This window comes from Hoplias malabaricus, chromosome 10, assembly GCF_029633855.1.
Source record: "Hoplias malabaricus isolate fHopMal1 chromosome 10, fHopMal1.hap1, whole genome shotgun sequence".
Lineage (NCBI taxonomy): Eukaryota > Metazoa > Chordata > Actinopteri > Characiformes > Erythrinidae > Hoplias > Hoplias malabaricus.
This window is the reverse complement of record NC_089809.1, coordinates 35,111,180-35,126,721: the sequence shown is the minus strand read 5'-3', so window position 1 is coordinate 35,126,721 and position 15,542 is coordinate 35,111,180. Positions and strand designations below refer to the sequence as shown.

The 15,542-nt window shown below is 40.9% G+C and overlaps 2 protein-coding genes across 6 annotated transcripts in view; one reads left to right on the top strand and one right to left on the bottom strand.

Annotated features, from left to right (window-relative positions):
- Window positions 1-63: 63 nt before the first annotated feature.
- Window positions 64-4,471, bottom strand: LOC136708818 (uncharacterized protein C9orf152-like). Its single transcript, XM_066683651.1, has 2 exons — window positions 4,235-4,471; window positions 64-2,368 (listed from the first exon to the last, which is right to left on the bottom strand). The coding sequence occupies exons 1-2, from the start codon at window positions 4,428-4,430 to the stop codon at window positions 1,848-1,850; spliced, it is 717 nt and encodes a 238-aa protein (XP_066539748.1). The 5' UTR covers window positions 4,431-4,471; the 3' UTR covers window positions 64-1,847.
- Window positions 4,472-9,627: 5,156 nt separating this feature from the next.
- Window positions 9,628-15,542, top strand: part of xylb (xylulokinase homolog (H. influenzae)) — a 61,145-nt gene continuing 55,230 nt past the window's right edge. For 3 of the 5 annotated variants that reach the window (XM_066684089.1, XM_066684090.1, XM_066684091.1), the window contains exons 1-8: window positions 9,628-9,764; window positions 10,398-10,480; window positions 10,574-10,643; window positions 12,416-12,496; window positions 12,592-12,678; window positions 13,873-14,001; window positions 14,160-14,225; window positions 14,346-14,418. In XM_066684089.1, the coding sequence (XP_066540186.1) occupies window positions 9,711-9,764; window positions 10,398-10,480; window positions 10,574-10,643; window positions 12,416-12,496; window positions 12,592-12,678; window positions 13,873-14,001; window positions 14,160-14,225; window positions 14,346-14,418 (643 nt within the window). In that variant the 5' untranslated portion in view covers window positions 9,628-9,710. Of the gene's footprint in view, window positions 9,765-10,113; window positions 10,239-10,397; window positions 10,481-10,573; window positions 10,644-12,415; window positions 12,497-12,591; window positions 12,679-13,872; window positions 14,002-14,159; window positions 14,226-14,345; window positions 14,419-15,542 lie in introns of all 5 variants that reach the window. The other 2 variants (XM_066684093.1, XM_066684092.1) reach the window with 2 other exon arrangements.

Here is a 15,542-nt window from a genome sequence, read left to right as displayed (position 1 = left end):
TGATATGAATTCTTTATTATTCATTTCAGACTAAAAGACAGAACAAAATGTAACATTCTCATTTTACAATATTTACACAAAATTTGCAACTATTTAGTATTAATTTTATGTTTTATAACAACGTACGTTACAGTGAAGTGTTGGGAATACGTCAATTCACAACAAAGCTCATTAGGAATACAGCATTCTTTGTTCAAGACACTTCATTTCAGAGGTGAATGAGTGTAATGTTACATTACTGTTGACAGCTGAAATCCAACACTAAATGCCACTGACCCATGTATGTCTGTGAAAACACTGTATAACAGCATGTACAGTTCTGCAAGCCTTTTGTGCCAGCTCTTATTTCACATAATTAATTTATTGGTACCATACTTGTATTTTTTAATATGCTAATGCTGACATTTTGTTTACTGTATTCATGAGGAAACAAATCCTCATATGGCTATTGCCATTAGTTTCCACGGCCTTATTTTCTGCTCTGGACTGAGTTACCTGTGATGCTTTCGCCCAGTTAAGGATCACGTTAGTACGTGGTTCAGGACTAAAACCAGACTAGTAACATTTTCTCAGTGCTAACTGTAACTTGCAAACTCAACCCCTTAACAGATTAGAGATGCTGCTGTTTCACAACTGGGAGAAAGTGAAGTGGTACTACTGAAGGTACATAAAAAAAAGATGATAATCAGGACACCAGAAATGATCAGCTGTCACCAGCATATAATGAAATTGTGTGTTTAGGTGAGAATTATGAATCACAGTCCAAACAGAAAACAAGAAATTTGTTAAAAAACTACCTCCTCACTGAAAACTTTCAAAGATGACAATGACTGCAACATTCTGTGGTTAGACAGCTATGAGTTATTCTCTTAAACATGAACGATATTTAAACTTACATTCTGCCAAATACAGCCATTTTCTAATTACTATCAAAAGAAAAAAAAAGTAGACAGCTATTGATGTTTTATTTTTACTTAAAACATAGCGTTTTTCCTTTGATTCACTTCCTTGGTGTTACTAGGTTAACGCTGAAGAACAAAATGATTCTCAGTTAAAGGTAACAGACTCCGTTGATCACATTCATTATTACTGATGATTATCATATTATACTGGTAATGAAAAACAGATACCAGGCACATTTGGTGTGTGCCATAATAACGTAAATAAAATGTAACATTTGCTGTACAGTATTAAACTCTAGGATGGCACAACAGGTAGTGTCGCAATCGCACAGCTCCAGAGTCCTTGGGTTGGGGGTTCAAGCCTCTGTAAGAAGTTTGTTTTCCCTGTGTCCGTGTGGGTTTCCTCTGGGTTCTTCCCACAGTCCAAAAACACACATTGGAAAGTGGATTACTCAAAAGTGTCCATAGGTGTGAGTGTGTGTGACCCCTGCCAGGGTGTATTCCTGCCTTTCACCCAGTGATTCCAGGTAGGCTTCAGACCCACTGTGATCCTGAACTGGATAAGAGCTTACAGAAAATTAATTAATTAATTAATGAATATTAAACTCTAAATGATCTTCTAAATTCTATGAATATTTTTAGCTGTTTAATGATCATGGAACTCAAATGTTTATGGACATTTTTGAGGTGGTTGTGTGAGGATGACTCCTATTCTGAAATCAGAAATAAACACACTGCAGGCAGTTCCTTTAGGCACTGGTTGAATGCTTTTCAATAGACTGCTGGGGACTATGCTGTGCAATAGTCTTTTATTTTATAACAAATGAGTGTCTGCTGTATCTACACAAAAAAAAGAATCACTATCTTTTTTGATTAAGCTACAAGTATGTAAGTAATATTGCACAACCCTTGTTTTCTTTTTTTTTTTGCAGTTAAGCAGTCATATTAGAATGAGGAGTAAAGTCCAAGTCTACGTGCAGCCTCAGACTTCCTGGGATTTTTGATCTGAGGGAAAGGGTAGTGGTATGAGCTTGTTGTAGAGTGAGTAGATCGAGAGCTGCAGCTGCTTAACTTCCTGGACAGTACTGCAGGTGCTGAAAACTTCCTGGAATCAGAGTCATAGTCCTTCTGCTGCTGGTTTCCATCAACCCCGTCACAGTTCTCAGATAAAAGAACACTTGAATCTGAGATTTCCTCACTGTGCTCCCCATTAACTACTGATGCTGATGACGTGGAGTCTCCAGTGCTGGTCTTAAACTTGCTGTGTAGATGTTGACTGGCATCAATTGCTGCGCAGGTTCTTCGATGCATTCCCAAGTGAGTGCGCCAGGGGGAGCTGTCTGGATCTCTCACAAAATCAAAGCGAGTCTCCTGAAGAGATGTCTGCCTCATAAGGGAGGGTCTGACCTGCCGCATGGGAACAACGTTGACCAGAGAGTTGCCAGAGATCTCCTCATTGTTTGATGCTGTTGTTTGAGAAGAAGAGAATAGAGAGGAGCATTAAGTATGCTTTAATATGAGAACAATGCGATACACACTGTACGGGCTAGCATCTCTTTTTCATTCATTCATTCATTCATTTCATTCAACCACTTATACAGCTCAAGGCCAATTTTTTTTGGTTTGTTTTAATTCATTATAATTTTTTTTTTCCATTAAGACCAGGAGGGTCGGCACAGTGGTGCAGCAGGTTACTGTCGCAGTCACACAGCTCCAGGGACCTGGAGGTTGTGGATTTGGATTTGTCTGTGAGGAGATGGTGTGTTCTCCCTGTGGCCGCGTGGGTTTCCTCCCACAGTCCAAAAACGTTGGTAGGTGGATTGGCGACTCAAAAGTGTCCATAGGTGTGAGTGTTTGAGTGAATGTGCGTGTGTTGCCCTGTGAAGGACTGGCGCCCCCTCCAGGGTGTATTCCCGCCTTGCGCCCAATGATTCCAGGTAGGCTCTGGACCCACCGCGACCCTGAACTGGATAAGCGCTTACAGATAATGAATGAATGAATTAAGACCAGGGGGATTGTCTTCCTTCATTTATAGATTATACCAATAAAAATATACTAACAACAATATCCATCAAACCATGAAAATTATACAAGCAATAAAACAGGCCTAAAACATAATAGGTTCTGAATGTCAGACAGTGACAAAAAGCTGTCCTAACTGTACGGTATATGTTATTCTACAAAGGCACAACAAAATAAAACCCTATTGGTGCCACATCTCAAAATTAAAATGACTTTTGATGGAGTGGAGAGTGTGATCCTGAATCTGTCGTTTGACCAGAGCCTCACAGCAAGCCTCCAACACCAATTAGCTACAATTCCCACAAGAACAGGAGACAGGAGGACAAACTCCCTGTTAATACCCTGGATATCATAAAAAAACACTAGATGAGCGGATATCTATAGACTCCTGGGTATTACATGAACGTCCAGTACATTTGATGCTGTAATTGTTTATCCATTCCAATACCGACGTGGCATAGGCTGGTCTGCCGGAAAAATCCTTACGGACACAAGATGGAGTGGTGTTTAAGTGCATGTCAAATACAGAACACTAAACACCAATGACTCACGACGACGTCTGATGAAAGACCTTGACGCAACTGCAACTGCACACAGCTCATGCAACATGATCCAAGACAAGCACCGGGCAAGACTAGTTCAACTGTAGTTATATGAATATCACAGTCTTATCTGACAGAAAGGGTTCAGGATAATGTCTATAACGTCGGTGTGTGCGTGTGTGGCCTCCCCCTGATCAAATGACATGTCTTGTTGATTTTATGGGTCTGGCTTTAGCTCCCAATTTGTTTATTCATTACAATATATTAACATTAACACATTAAAATGTGACTTTTTACAAAGACCGTGTGTTATTTTTCACTCTATGTTCAAATTAAAATGCACAGAGGGTGACTGTCTGCAAAAAAAGTGCAGTTTGACCCCGGGTGCTCAAACTATTGCATACGACTTTACACCTGTAGCGCCTTGGTGTTCAAAGAGTTAAAAACCACCACAGTAACCGCCACAGTTTCAGTTAAGAAGCGTATTCCTGTGTATAATACCTGAGAAAACAGCCTAAATCAAACCAAATTAAGAATCAGAATTTGACTAACCGCAAAGCTGATGTGGCTTTTTTTCCCACCTTAAATAGAGCCGTTTTGTTAAATAGTGCGGATGTAACTGTTGCGCTATTTAAGGTGGAATGGCTAATTCGGATAAGAAAGTACAGAAAGATGGAATCTCCAATTTCTCATCGCACCTGAGCTGCTAAAAGACTCTTACAAGACAAAAAGTTTAAGACCGTCTTCAGTTAAACTCGTAGTTCTTACCTTTTCTAAAGTAAACGACTCGTGTTTCTCGTCTCTGCTGGTCTCTTATGGAGTTATATTGCTGTTTTAAAAGTGCTATATCCATGCTTGTGTTGAGAGTCTCGTCGTCGCTGGTTTCCTCCTCTTTTCCTGCTCCGGATCTTATCACCGACTCCTCACACAGACAAACAGAGCTGGGGCAACAACCTGGTGACATCCTGTTCTCATGGATTTTTTGTTTTTACCCACTTTATGGATGCAGTATCATAATCATAAATGCCTCTTTATTACACCCCTGTGCTGAGTGGAGTCTGCAGAGACTGTATACTTTGGGCACACCGGCTCAACTCAGTTGAGATATGTGCAAATAAAGGAGGGCAAATTCAAGGTTGCACTATAATCTGTGTAATCTAGGGACACAAAGGGGCAAGTTTCACAAATGCAGCACCAATTGACTATTAATGTTATACATTAAGGCCGCACAAAATTGTCACCCTTGAACTGCTCATTTATTATGGGTCTAACATACAGAAATATTTCATGTGAATTTGTGTTGGAATTTTACCAGTTCTATAAAATGGATACATACAGTCATTTAAACATGCAGTTCTCTAGAAACAAAATATCAGAACTGCACACAAAAGAACCACACATCCAACGTGTTTAAACATTTTAAGAAAGAAAATGATTCCACAGTGTTCACAGTAGCATTGTTTTACTTTTATATTAGCTTTTGGCCTTCCCCAGGTTTCCCCCTTTTTTTCATATGATCGACTTTACATGGGAAAACCCTGAAGACACATATAGATTTATCAGGTTACTAAATAAAACTGCTATATTTGTACGACAGACGTTGTGGTGCTTGGATTCCTTTCACCACCAGTGTAAAAAGTATTATAAATCAGTAAGTTTCTCTGAAACATTGCCTAAACATTGAAATTTGTTCCCAAATATATAGAGCACTGCAAAAAATGTTGGAAATTTAAACAACCCTGTTGTTTATCAGAGGTGCAGATAACCACAGAAAGATCAGATGTTAATCTTCCTTCCCATTTGAACCAATATAACAGTTAATCTTTTGCTGCATCAAAGTGAAGTACTGGATCAGCTATAGTGGGCTTTAGGGTGACAGTGTTGACACAGCTCTGTTGACGTAATGGGTGAGTCCTGCCACAACAGTCATTAAAGACAATGTTCACCTTTTCTGGTAATTCAAATCTGTTAATTCAGCTGACACTGTCTCTGGAGTCCCACGACTTTCACAATGTTAATTTAATGTCATAATGGGGTGAATAAAGTCTAAATGTTGGCTCGTTTTGTGCAAAGTAGATTAATAAATAAGAAAAATGTGAAGCCAAGCCTTAGGAAGAAGGCCCTAAGTCATGTACGTGTGAGGTAAAAACATTTTTGTGTAAGGTGAATAACTGTGGGTGGCATGGTGGCGCAGCAGGTAATGTTACACAGCTCCAGGGACCAGGAGGTTGTGGGTTCGATTCCCACTCTTGGTGTGACTGTCTGTGAGGATTTGGTGTGTTCTCCCTGTGTCTGTGTGGGTTTCCTCCGGGTGACTGTCTGTGAGGAGTTTGGTGTGTTCTCCCTGTGTCTGCGTGGGTTTTCTCCGGGTGACTATCTGTGAGGAGTTGGTGTGTTCTCCCTGTGTCTGCGTGGGTTTCCTCCCACAGTCCAAAAACACACGTTGGTAGGTGGATTGGCAACTCAAAAGTGTGTGTGTTGCCTGTGAAGGACTATTCCTGCCTTGCGCCCAGTGATTCCAGGTAGGCTCTGGACCCACCGCGACCCTGAACTGGATAAGAGTTACAGATAATGAATGAGTAACTGTTTATTTGGTCATTTTGCTGACACAAAATGACATTGATGCAAAGCACAATAGCATCCCCTTGTGGAATAGTCCCTAAATATAAATAAGTGAATAACAGTGCCGTTTGAATAGCAATTTTTCCTGCGTCCCAAAACACGTGTCCCAAAAAGAATGTAGATTTCATTATTGTTAATTGATTAAATATTGAAACCTGTCTTGTGATATTATTACCCATATTGACTGAAAATTAAATATATCACTGTGCTTTGTGCTTTACTGTTCATTGCCAACAGTCTCTGATTAAAGTTTACAAAATAATACATCTGTCCCATGGCTTTGTGATAAAAGTCCCTGATGGAAGTAAAATATTAAATAAAATATGAACTACAGTGTAGAACCATATGTAAAAATAGGCAATTTTCACCTACACTTTGTGTGGAAGTGCAAGTAACAAACTAACAAAAATATTCACAGGTGAACCTAGGACTTTAGAGGACTTTTATCAAAGTCATTGTTTTCTGCCAGCATTTACTAACTTTACCCTATATTTTAATTTTAAGGTGAAAGTAAGCTAGACTGGGGCAGTAACAGTGTTTGAACACTCCCACTGTCACTTCCATGAATTGTTTGAGAGATGTTGGGAATTTCCTGCTGCTGAGTAACAAACTAACAGAACAGTAGTTTTGCAGCAGCCAACAATTTGTCCAGGATAAGAAGAAAAAATTGAGGAAGCGTTTGCAATTTTTCTTCATATTTTCTTAATTTGTGGCCATGGTTTTTTAATTCAGTTCCCATGATTTCCAAGTCTAATTTTCAAATTAAAAATTGCCCATGCACACGATCGTTTGTATATTTTAAAATTTACTTCATAGTTGTGCTGTGAGATAAAATATATGAATGAGAGGGAAATGAGAGAATAATGTGTAAAATGTGGGAATAAGTAAAGAAATTGTGATTAATTAAGAATGTTATGAGATTTTAACTTAACCCTAGCTCCTGCAGCATACAGAACTCACACAACAGGAGAAAAAAACATATCTGTATTTGTAATTTTATATATATTTATAATTCAAAAGGTTTGAAACCAGGGCCATATGGTTTACTACAGGTACAGTTTCAGGGCTCTGGGGTCCTGGGCTCAATCCTTGGGTCACTGTCTGTGAGGTATTTGGTGTGTTCTCCCTCTGCCTGCATGGGTTTCCTCTAGGTGCTCTGGTTGATTAAATAAATAAATAATCACTTTCATACCATACTGCTTGCTACTTTTTGGAGATTTAACTTAGTGCTTCTTTACCATTTAAATGTAATAATGCTTAGTAAAATTGAATTCCTCACTAATACAGGCCTATAGCAACTAAATGTGTTTCAATTTGAAAATGCTTTACAGAGCACAAATCCATTCATAATTCACTTAAGAAGTTTTGAATAAATATATGTAGTAGAAGCTGGAGTAGGTGATTTGTCTTAAAAAGTTTGATTATATTTTTTGAAGTGCTCTTTAAATCCACAATGCAATATATAAATTTAATTATACTTATTTATTAACTATTATACTTAAATTAGTCCTTTTCTGTACAAGCCACAGGCACTGTCCAATTATTGGACTATTTTCAAAGGGCGTCATGGTGGTGCAACATTTCATACAGCTCCAGGGACCTGGAGGTTGTGGGTTCAAGTCCCGCTCCGGGTGACTGTCTGTGAGGAGTTTGGTGTGTTCTCCCCGTGTCCGCTTGGGTTTCATCCGGGTGACTGTCTGTGAGGAGTGTAGTGTGTTCTCCCTGTGCCCGCGCGGGTTTCCTCCGGGTGACTGTCTGTGAGGAGTGTGGTGTGTTCTCCCTGTGCCCGCGCGGGTTTCCTCCGGATGACTGTCTGTGAGGAGTGTGGTGTGTTGTCCCTGTGTCTGCGCGGGTTTCCTCCGGGTGACTGTCTGTGAGGAGTGTGGTGTGTTCTCCCTGTGCCCGAGCGGGTTTCCTCCGGGTGACTGTCTGTGAGGAGTGTGGTGTGTTCTCCCTGTGCCCGCGCGGGTTTCCTCCGGGTGACTGTCTGTGAGGAGTGTGGTGTGTTCTCCCTATGTCTGCTTGGGTTTCCTCCGGGTGACTGTCTGTGAGGAGTGTGGTGTGTTCTCCCTGTGTCTGCGTGGGTTTCCTCCGGGTGACTGTCTTTGAGGAGTGTGGTGTGTTCTCCCTGTGCCCGCGCGGGTTTCCTCCGGGTGACTGTCTGTGAGGAGTGTGGTGTGTTCTCCCTATGTCTGCTTGGGTTTCCTCCGGGTGACTGTCTGTGAGGAGTGTGGTGTGTTCTCCCTGTGTCTGCGTGGGTTTCCTCCGGGTGACTGTCTTTGAGGAGTGTGGTGTGTTCTCCCTGTGCCCACGCGGGTTTCCTCCGGGTGACTGTCTGTGAGGAGTGTGGTGTGTTCTCCCTATGTCTGCTTGGGTTTCCTCCGGGTGACTGTCTGTGAGGAGTGTGGTGTGTTCTCCCTGTGTCTGCGTGGGTTTCCTCCGGGTGACTGTCTTTGAGGAGTGTGGTGTGTTCTCCCTGTGCCCGCGCGGGTTTCCTCCGGGTGACTGTCTGTGAGGAGTGTGGTGTGTTCTCCCTGTGCCCGCGCGGGTTTCCTCCGGGTGACTGTCTGTGAGGAGTGTGGTGTGTTCTCCCTGTGTCTGCGTGGGTTTCCTCTGGGTGACTGTCTGTGAGGAGTGTGGTGTGTTCTTCCTGTGTCTGCGTGGGTTTCCTCCGGGTGACTGTCTGTGAGGAGTGTGGTGTGTTCTCCCTATGTCTGCTTGGGTTTCCTCCGGGTGACTGTCTGTGAGGGGTGTGGTGTGTTCTCCCTCTGTCTGCGTGGGTTTCCCCCGGGTGACTGTCTTTGAGGAATGTGGTGTGTTCTCCCTGTGCCCGCGCGGGTTTCCTCCAGGTGACTGTCTGTGAGGAATTTGGTGTGTTCTCCCTGTGCCCGCGCAGGTTTCCTCCGGGTGACTGTCTGTGAGGAATTTGGTGTGTTCTCCCTGTGCCCGCGCGGGTTTCCTCCAGGTGACTGTCTGTGAGGAGTGTGGTGTGTTGTCCCTGTGTCTGCGTGGGTTTCCTCTGTGTGTTTCCTGTAGGTGTGAGTGAATGTGTGAGTGTGTGTCGCCCTGCGCAGGACTGGCGCCCACTCCATGGTGTGTTCCTGATTTGTGCCCTGTGATTCCGGGTAGGCTGCTGACCCCATGGTTTCAAACCATGAATTGATGAAGAATATTTTCAGAAATATTTGAATCCATGCTTGAATAAGCTGAAGAGACAAACAGGAAGAAAGAAGGATGGAGGTAGAAGGCTTTCAAACAAAAATAGACTGGATAAAGCCAAAAGGCAACCAAAATGAACACTGGGATATCTGTGTTTTTTAATTTATTTATTTTTTAACATGTGAATGAGGCATGTAGGTATGGTGGTAAACATATAGTTGTGTTCCTATCTATTTGTGAGTCATCAACCAATGTGGGCTTGTGTAATTTAGGGGAGAGGCATTGAAAAGCGCTCTGAATGTAAGGGGTGTCTTGATTTTACAAAATCACGTGCTCTAAATGAAGTCTGTTAAAGTGTGTGGTTAAACATCAGGGGGATCTCATCGGAGTCACACTGTGGGTGTACTGTCTCTTTAAATACAACAGAGCGGCGCGTGAGCAGAAGATTCAAGTCCAGTGAGGAATGGCTGCACTCACAGACTCCTGCTACTTAGGGTTTGACTTCAGCACTCAACAGGTAACTTTAGTAGAAAACGGGGCTCGACTCTTTTTTAATTTGCAGCTCGTTCTCTCAAACGCGACTGTCTGACACGAATGAACCGAGAGAGCGGAAGAGGAATTCAGTTTAGAAAGTCAGTTACGTGGTAACATGCTAAAAATAAAACATTCTGAGGTAAAATTTGCTCCTTTCTTGTCTGAACTACTCTTTACTGCTGCCGTTATTAACGTCAGCGGAGTCTGTTCGTACAGAGAGCTCGTAAACCCAACGGTCATCGACCATTCAAAAAAAAAAATGACCAAAACACCACGCTGGGTAGTTGAACTCTTACTCTAAATTTCTAACTAAGAAGACATTTATCTGACAGGAAAGTGTTGAAGGACTTTGTCCCCCTACTGCAGCAGTGGTCTACACTTAAGGGAAGGCTTTACACCAGATGTTTTAACACCGTTGTGAGGATTTGATAACAACAACAACAGCAGCATTAGAAAGGTCAGGGAAAGTTATGCTGCTCATGGTATAAACTCTCTTCCAGTTCATCCCAAACATATCAGTCTCAATAGTATTTCAAAGCAGACAATTTTTTTGGACGTTCCGAATGTGAAGCCGGTTGTTTAATGAATGCAAATCATCCTCCTTTCTTTCTGCTAGCTGAAAGTAGTCGCTATTGATGGAGACCTTCAAGTTACTCACCAGAGTAATGTCCAGTTTGACATTGAACTGCCTGAATTCAAGTAAGCTTTATATGTTTAGCTTCTAAATGCATTAAAATGTGTCATTTTCATTTGCATTAGAAGTTAAACAGTTCAGTTTCTCTCTTTCAACAGGACTCAGGGGGGAGTTCACATCCATGAGGACAAACTGACAGTCACCTCTCCAGTGCACATGTGGGTGAAGGTAGCATATCTACTCTTTCATAAAAATTCATTTTTGTATTCCTTTTAATACTGTTTTTAACGGCTATTTATTACTGTACATTGTGGTCTTCATTCATTCATTATCTGTAAGCGCTTATCCAGGTCAGGGTCACGGTGGGTCCAGAGCCGACCTGGAATCATTGGGCGCAAGGTGGGAATACACCCTGGAGGGGGCGCCAGTCCTTCACAGGGCAACACAGACACACACACACACACATTGTGTGTTTTTGGATTGTGGAAGGAAACCGGAGCACCCGGAGGAAACCCACGCGGACATGGAGAGAACACACCACCTCCTCACAGACAGTCACCTGGAGCAGGAATCGAACCCACAACCTCCAGTCCCCTACCTGCTGTGCCACCGTGCCGCCCCATTGTGGTCTTTTCTTGAGTTATTGCACTGTATAATCATTGTGAAAATTTCAAAGATCCCATGTCCGTTGGGGCCATGTGGAGGAAGTGTGCTAAAAATAGCTTGATTCAAGATTCAGTTTTAAAATGGTGCCATAAAATAAAGGGCAGGTATACAATGTGCAGGACAGCGTATCAGATTTTATGACTTCTGCAAAAGTTGCAGTCAGCTGTGATTTATACCGTTGGTACCTGAATATGTGATGGTAATAGTACTGCTTTAATGTTTTATTGGAAAAAAATGAGTTTCTCTATAGGGTGCACCACAGAAACACTCAGATGATGGAGTTATGGATTAGCCGAGTAGGGACATCAGCTCTTGTCATAACAGAAGCAAGTGGAAGAAACCAACAGTGGAAAGTGATCAGTTTTATGAATACAACACATTGTGGCTTGGACTCGGTGGGTTTACTGTTACTAGTTATTCATTCACTCTTTGCCTGTAACTGCTTATCCAATTCATGGGCGCAAGGCAGGGGCACACCCTGGAGGGGGCACCAGTCCTTCACAGGGCGACACACACTCACACATTCACTCACACCCTGTTACTAGTTATTGTATTTTAAAATGTACCAATTTCCACTGTTGGCTTTTTCCACTTCCTTCTACTGCTGTGATGATGGCATATATACTCCCAAACAGATAGATGCCAGCTCGCCACTAAACCCCAGTAACCATTTCACAACCTCTGGCCTCAGTTTAGCTTTTACATAAGGTGTGTGAATGAGTCCCTCCTTGGAGAAATCACTGCTCCACTTGTACTTGAAAGCATGGTTAAAAAAGCAATGAGTTTACAACAGACATAGAGACTGAATGTGGAGAATAACCTCTAAAATGTTTCAGGGTCAGCTGTGAAAGAGAAGGTTAAAATAGACAGAGAAACACTGAGAAAAATAGATGAAAATGCATTGTATATGCGTTGAAATATATATTGAAAGATCCACAGTGTAGAACCATCTGCCTATGCACTGTTAATTACTGTAAAAACTGCAAAGCAAGACATGGTGATCTATAGGTCCAGCTAAATGGCCCTTACTCTCTGTACATGAACATGTACATAAAGCCACACAAGCATTGTAAGAGGGGGAAATGAAATACAAGAATAAATTGAAGTGCTCTTCTAATGGAAACACATGGAAGCTGAGAGAATCCAGTCTCTGTTGAACATGCCCATTGTGTTTGTAAATGCCTTTTCTTTGTTGCATTCTGTATCTAGTGCTTTGTGTATTACAAGATGTCCTCTTCACCGCTGTATGGCAGTTATTTTTATTCTGTTCCAAGCTGAATAGTGAACAATGATTTCCACAAAACACGTTACCGAGTGAAAAATTGTGACCACAGGCACTTGACCTCATCCTTGAGAAGATGAAGAGAGCAGGCTTTGACTTCTCGCGTGTGAAGGCACTCTCAGGGAGTGGGCAGGTCAGTTGTGATTAATTCAGATTTTGAAATGAATTCAAAATAAAAATATGACAGTTGTCTGGTTTCGACTCATTTATTTGATTTGTTCTCTGCAGCAACATGGAAGTGTGTACTGGAGAAAAGGAGCAAGACAATTACTGCAGCATCTTGATCCAGAAAAAAATTTGCACAGCCTGCTGCAGGTAGCAGTTTTATGGATAAGTAGCTCCTCTGGGGATGTTTAACCTGGCTTTCAGTTGTATGAAATTTCTTTCAAAGGGTTCAAGATTCATTGGGGGGGACATGAGTCCTGTTGGGCCTGCTTAATGCTCTTAGAAAGCTGTGACTATTTAATGTTAATATTTAAGGCGGCGTGCCCCTGCAGCATGTTTCATTGTGGTGAATCACAGGGGAGGGCATGACCTGTACTGGAATTTAGAAGGTGGTATTAATTCAGTAATCCTGCTTTAAAATGTTATTGATTACTCTGTCAATATCTGGATAACTTTCTTTAGCTGTTATTGAATTTGAGAGTCGTGGTCCCAGCTGGAGCAGAGAACTGTCAGTAAAAGGAAAAAGACTTAGTCTGTATAGATTTCATTTACTGAGAAAAGCTACAGTGTGTTTTGATGTCCAAGCACTGGTGTAAATAATCAGTGTATGAGGATTAATCTTCATTGAAATAGCTCCACAGCCATGACAGACAAAGATACGATTTTCATAACAGCATGCATTGAAGTGCTCTCTGTCTAAATATTGTGAAAGAGTGAAATGAAATTAAAGCCTCTGGAGGTCTCCAAGCCAAAGGCCACGTGTCTGTTATAGGGGAAATAAAACCCCCTATTTACAGCAGGATATATACTGGGCGCTGGGACGCACTCTGTCTGTTAAGACTTGATGACGTTCAGCCAGGAGACCAACCGATTTTATTGTCAGTATTTTTCTGTGGAGGTTGTATAAATAATTGAATACCTTTGTCAATGGGTGATTAAAATCTCTCAACAAAGGAGCTTATAATATTGTATATGAAATATAGAAAGATTAGAAAACGTAATATTGGTACATGACACATTTATTTGTTGTTTGCTCCCCTCTCAGGACAGTGGTCTTACACTACATACAAGGAGCTATGTTGCTGGCTGAACAAAATCTCATATGTCTTTTTGTCTATTCATTTATTTTGACATGGCTAAAGGTTCATGAAGAATCCTCAAATATAAATGCTCCAAAATACATTTGCATTTTAGACGTTAGTAGGGTTTTTTGCTTCCACTGAAACAGATATGAGCATTTATTAAAGGATTACTGCTCTTCGTTCTCCAGTGAGCTTTTGTTGACCTGTTTGTGACTTTTCCTGCTTTTTGGACACATTTGTGTGGCATGTCTCTTTTTCATAGGATAGTTTTTCTATCCATAACAGTCCAGTATGGATGGATTCCAGTAGTTCAGAGCAGTGTCAGTGCCTCGAGTCTGCAGTAGGGGGTGCTCATCACCTTGCTGACATCACTGGGTCACGAGCCTATGAGGTGTGTACAGATTACACATTGCACTACATTTTGAACCACATGGGCCCATTGTACCAATCGCATGCAGTGTATCCTATAGACGTATGATGGCTTCATTCATTCTGAATAATAATTATAATAATTATGATTTCTTTTTTGTTCCAATTCATGATATTTAGCGCTTCACTGGGAATCAGATTGCCAAGATCCATAAGTCCCAACCAGACAAATACAACGAGACTGAGGTAAATATTCAGAATGAATAATAAGTAAATGTATATAAACATGATTCTCTTAGTAGGCCATTTTAAATAGACAGTAATAATTGAACAGAAAATATTACATCAGTGCTTTTTTTTCACTAGAGAATCTCCTTGGTCAGTAGCTTTGCTGCATCTCTATTCCTTGGAGATTATGCAGCCATTGACTACAGTGATGGTAAGGAAACTTAGATTTTCTGTCACTGTTAATTTGACTGTCAGCTTTCTTATTTAAATATTGACTCTTTAGCAATATTCAAAATCACTATGTTTGTAGACACCTACTTGCTCAGTGTTTCTTCTGAAATTGAGTGTCCATTGGGAGTTTCTTCTCCTTTGCTGCAATAACTGCCTTTTGACAAGATTTTACACTAGATATTGATATCATTGCTGTTAGTAAATCTTAGTGAGGTCACATATTGATCTTAAATGATTAATTAAGGATCTGAATTGCCTTTAATAATATAAGCAATTTTTACACCAAGAAGTTGGGATTGTAAAAGATATAAAACTCTGAAATTGTGACAGAACATTAGTCAAGTCTCATGAGATTTGGCCAAACCTTGAGAATTTGTGGTCAAATATTTATTTTTTTTTTTTTTTTGTAAGGCAAATCTGGAAATAACTGATGAATGAGTGTGACCTTTGAGCCCTCAGACAGCACTGCATTAGAAACCGTCATGCTACTATGACCGTTATAGCCACATGGGCTTAGGAGCACTTTATAAAACAGTTGCTAAAACAGTCTGCTGCAGCATCAAGGAATGTTACAACTCTTATGCAAACAGTTGCAAACAATTTCTTCTAGAAATGCTGCAGTGTCCTTTGTGCCAAACACCTACTTCAATTATTCTAAAAGACAATGCATATAAACATAATTACATTTGCAAAATGTCTTATTTTGTTATCCTCAGTTCCCAAATGAAGTTACTCATTATAAAACATACCTACAACGTTTAGACATGTAGCGTAACTTGCTTTCCTGCAAGGTCAGGAATTACTCCAAGTCAGCATGAGGCATGTTTAGTTTTCTAGGTCATTTTTGTTTCATCGTATTAAATTAAACAACCTAAAAAGATAAGGCTGTGTTGACCCAGTAAAAGGAAGTTTGATTATTTTTATTTGTGAGTTGGAAAAAATGTTAAACTGTGCCAAACTTATTAAGAACTATCATGATCAGATTAAAGAAACCTTATCAGATATGCTCTCTGTTATTATTCAAAGTCAAGAGCTGCTCAGTGAGTGGAATTTCTGCAGGAGTGTTATGCCAGGGGCTTTGACTCAGTTATGAATTTTCTATTA

Coding starts and splice junctions, on each gene's coding strand:
- LOC136708818 (XM_066683651.1), bottom strand. CDS start 4,430: ATGTCACCAGGTTGTTGCCCCAGCTCTGTTTGTCTGTGTGAGGAGTCG. Junction 2,369..4,234: donor AGTCGTTTACTTTAGAAAAG/GTAAGAACTACG, acceptor CTCAAACAACAG/CATCAAACAATGAGGAGATC.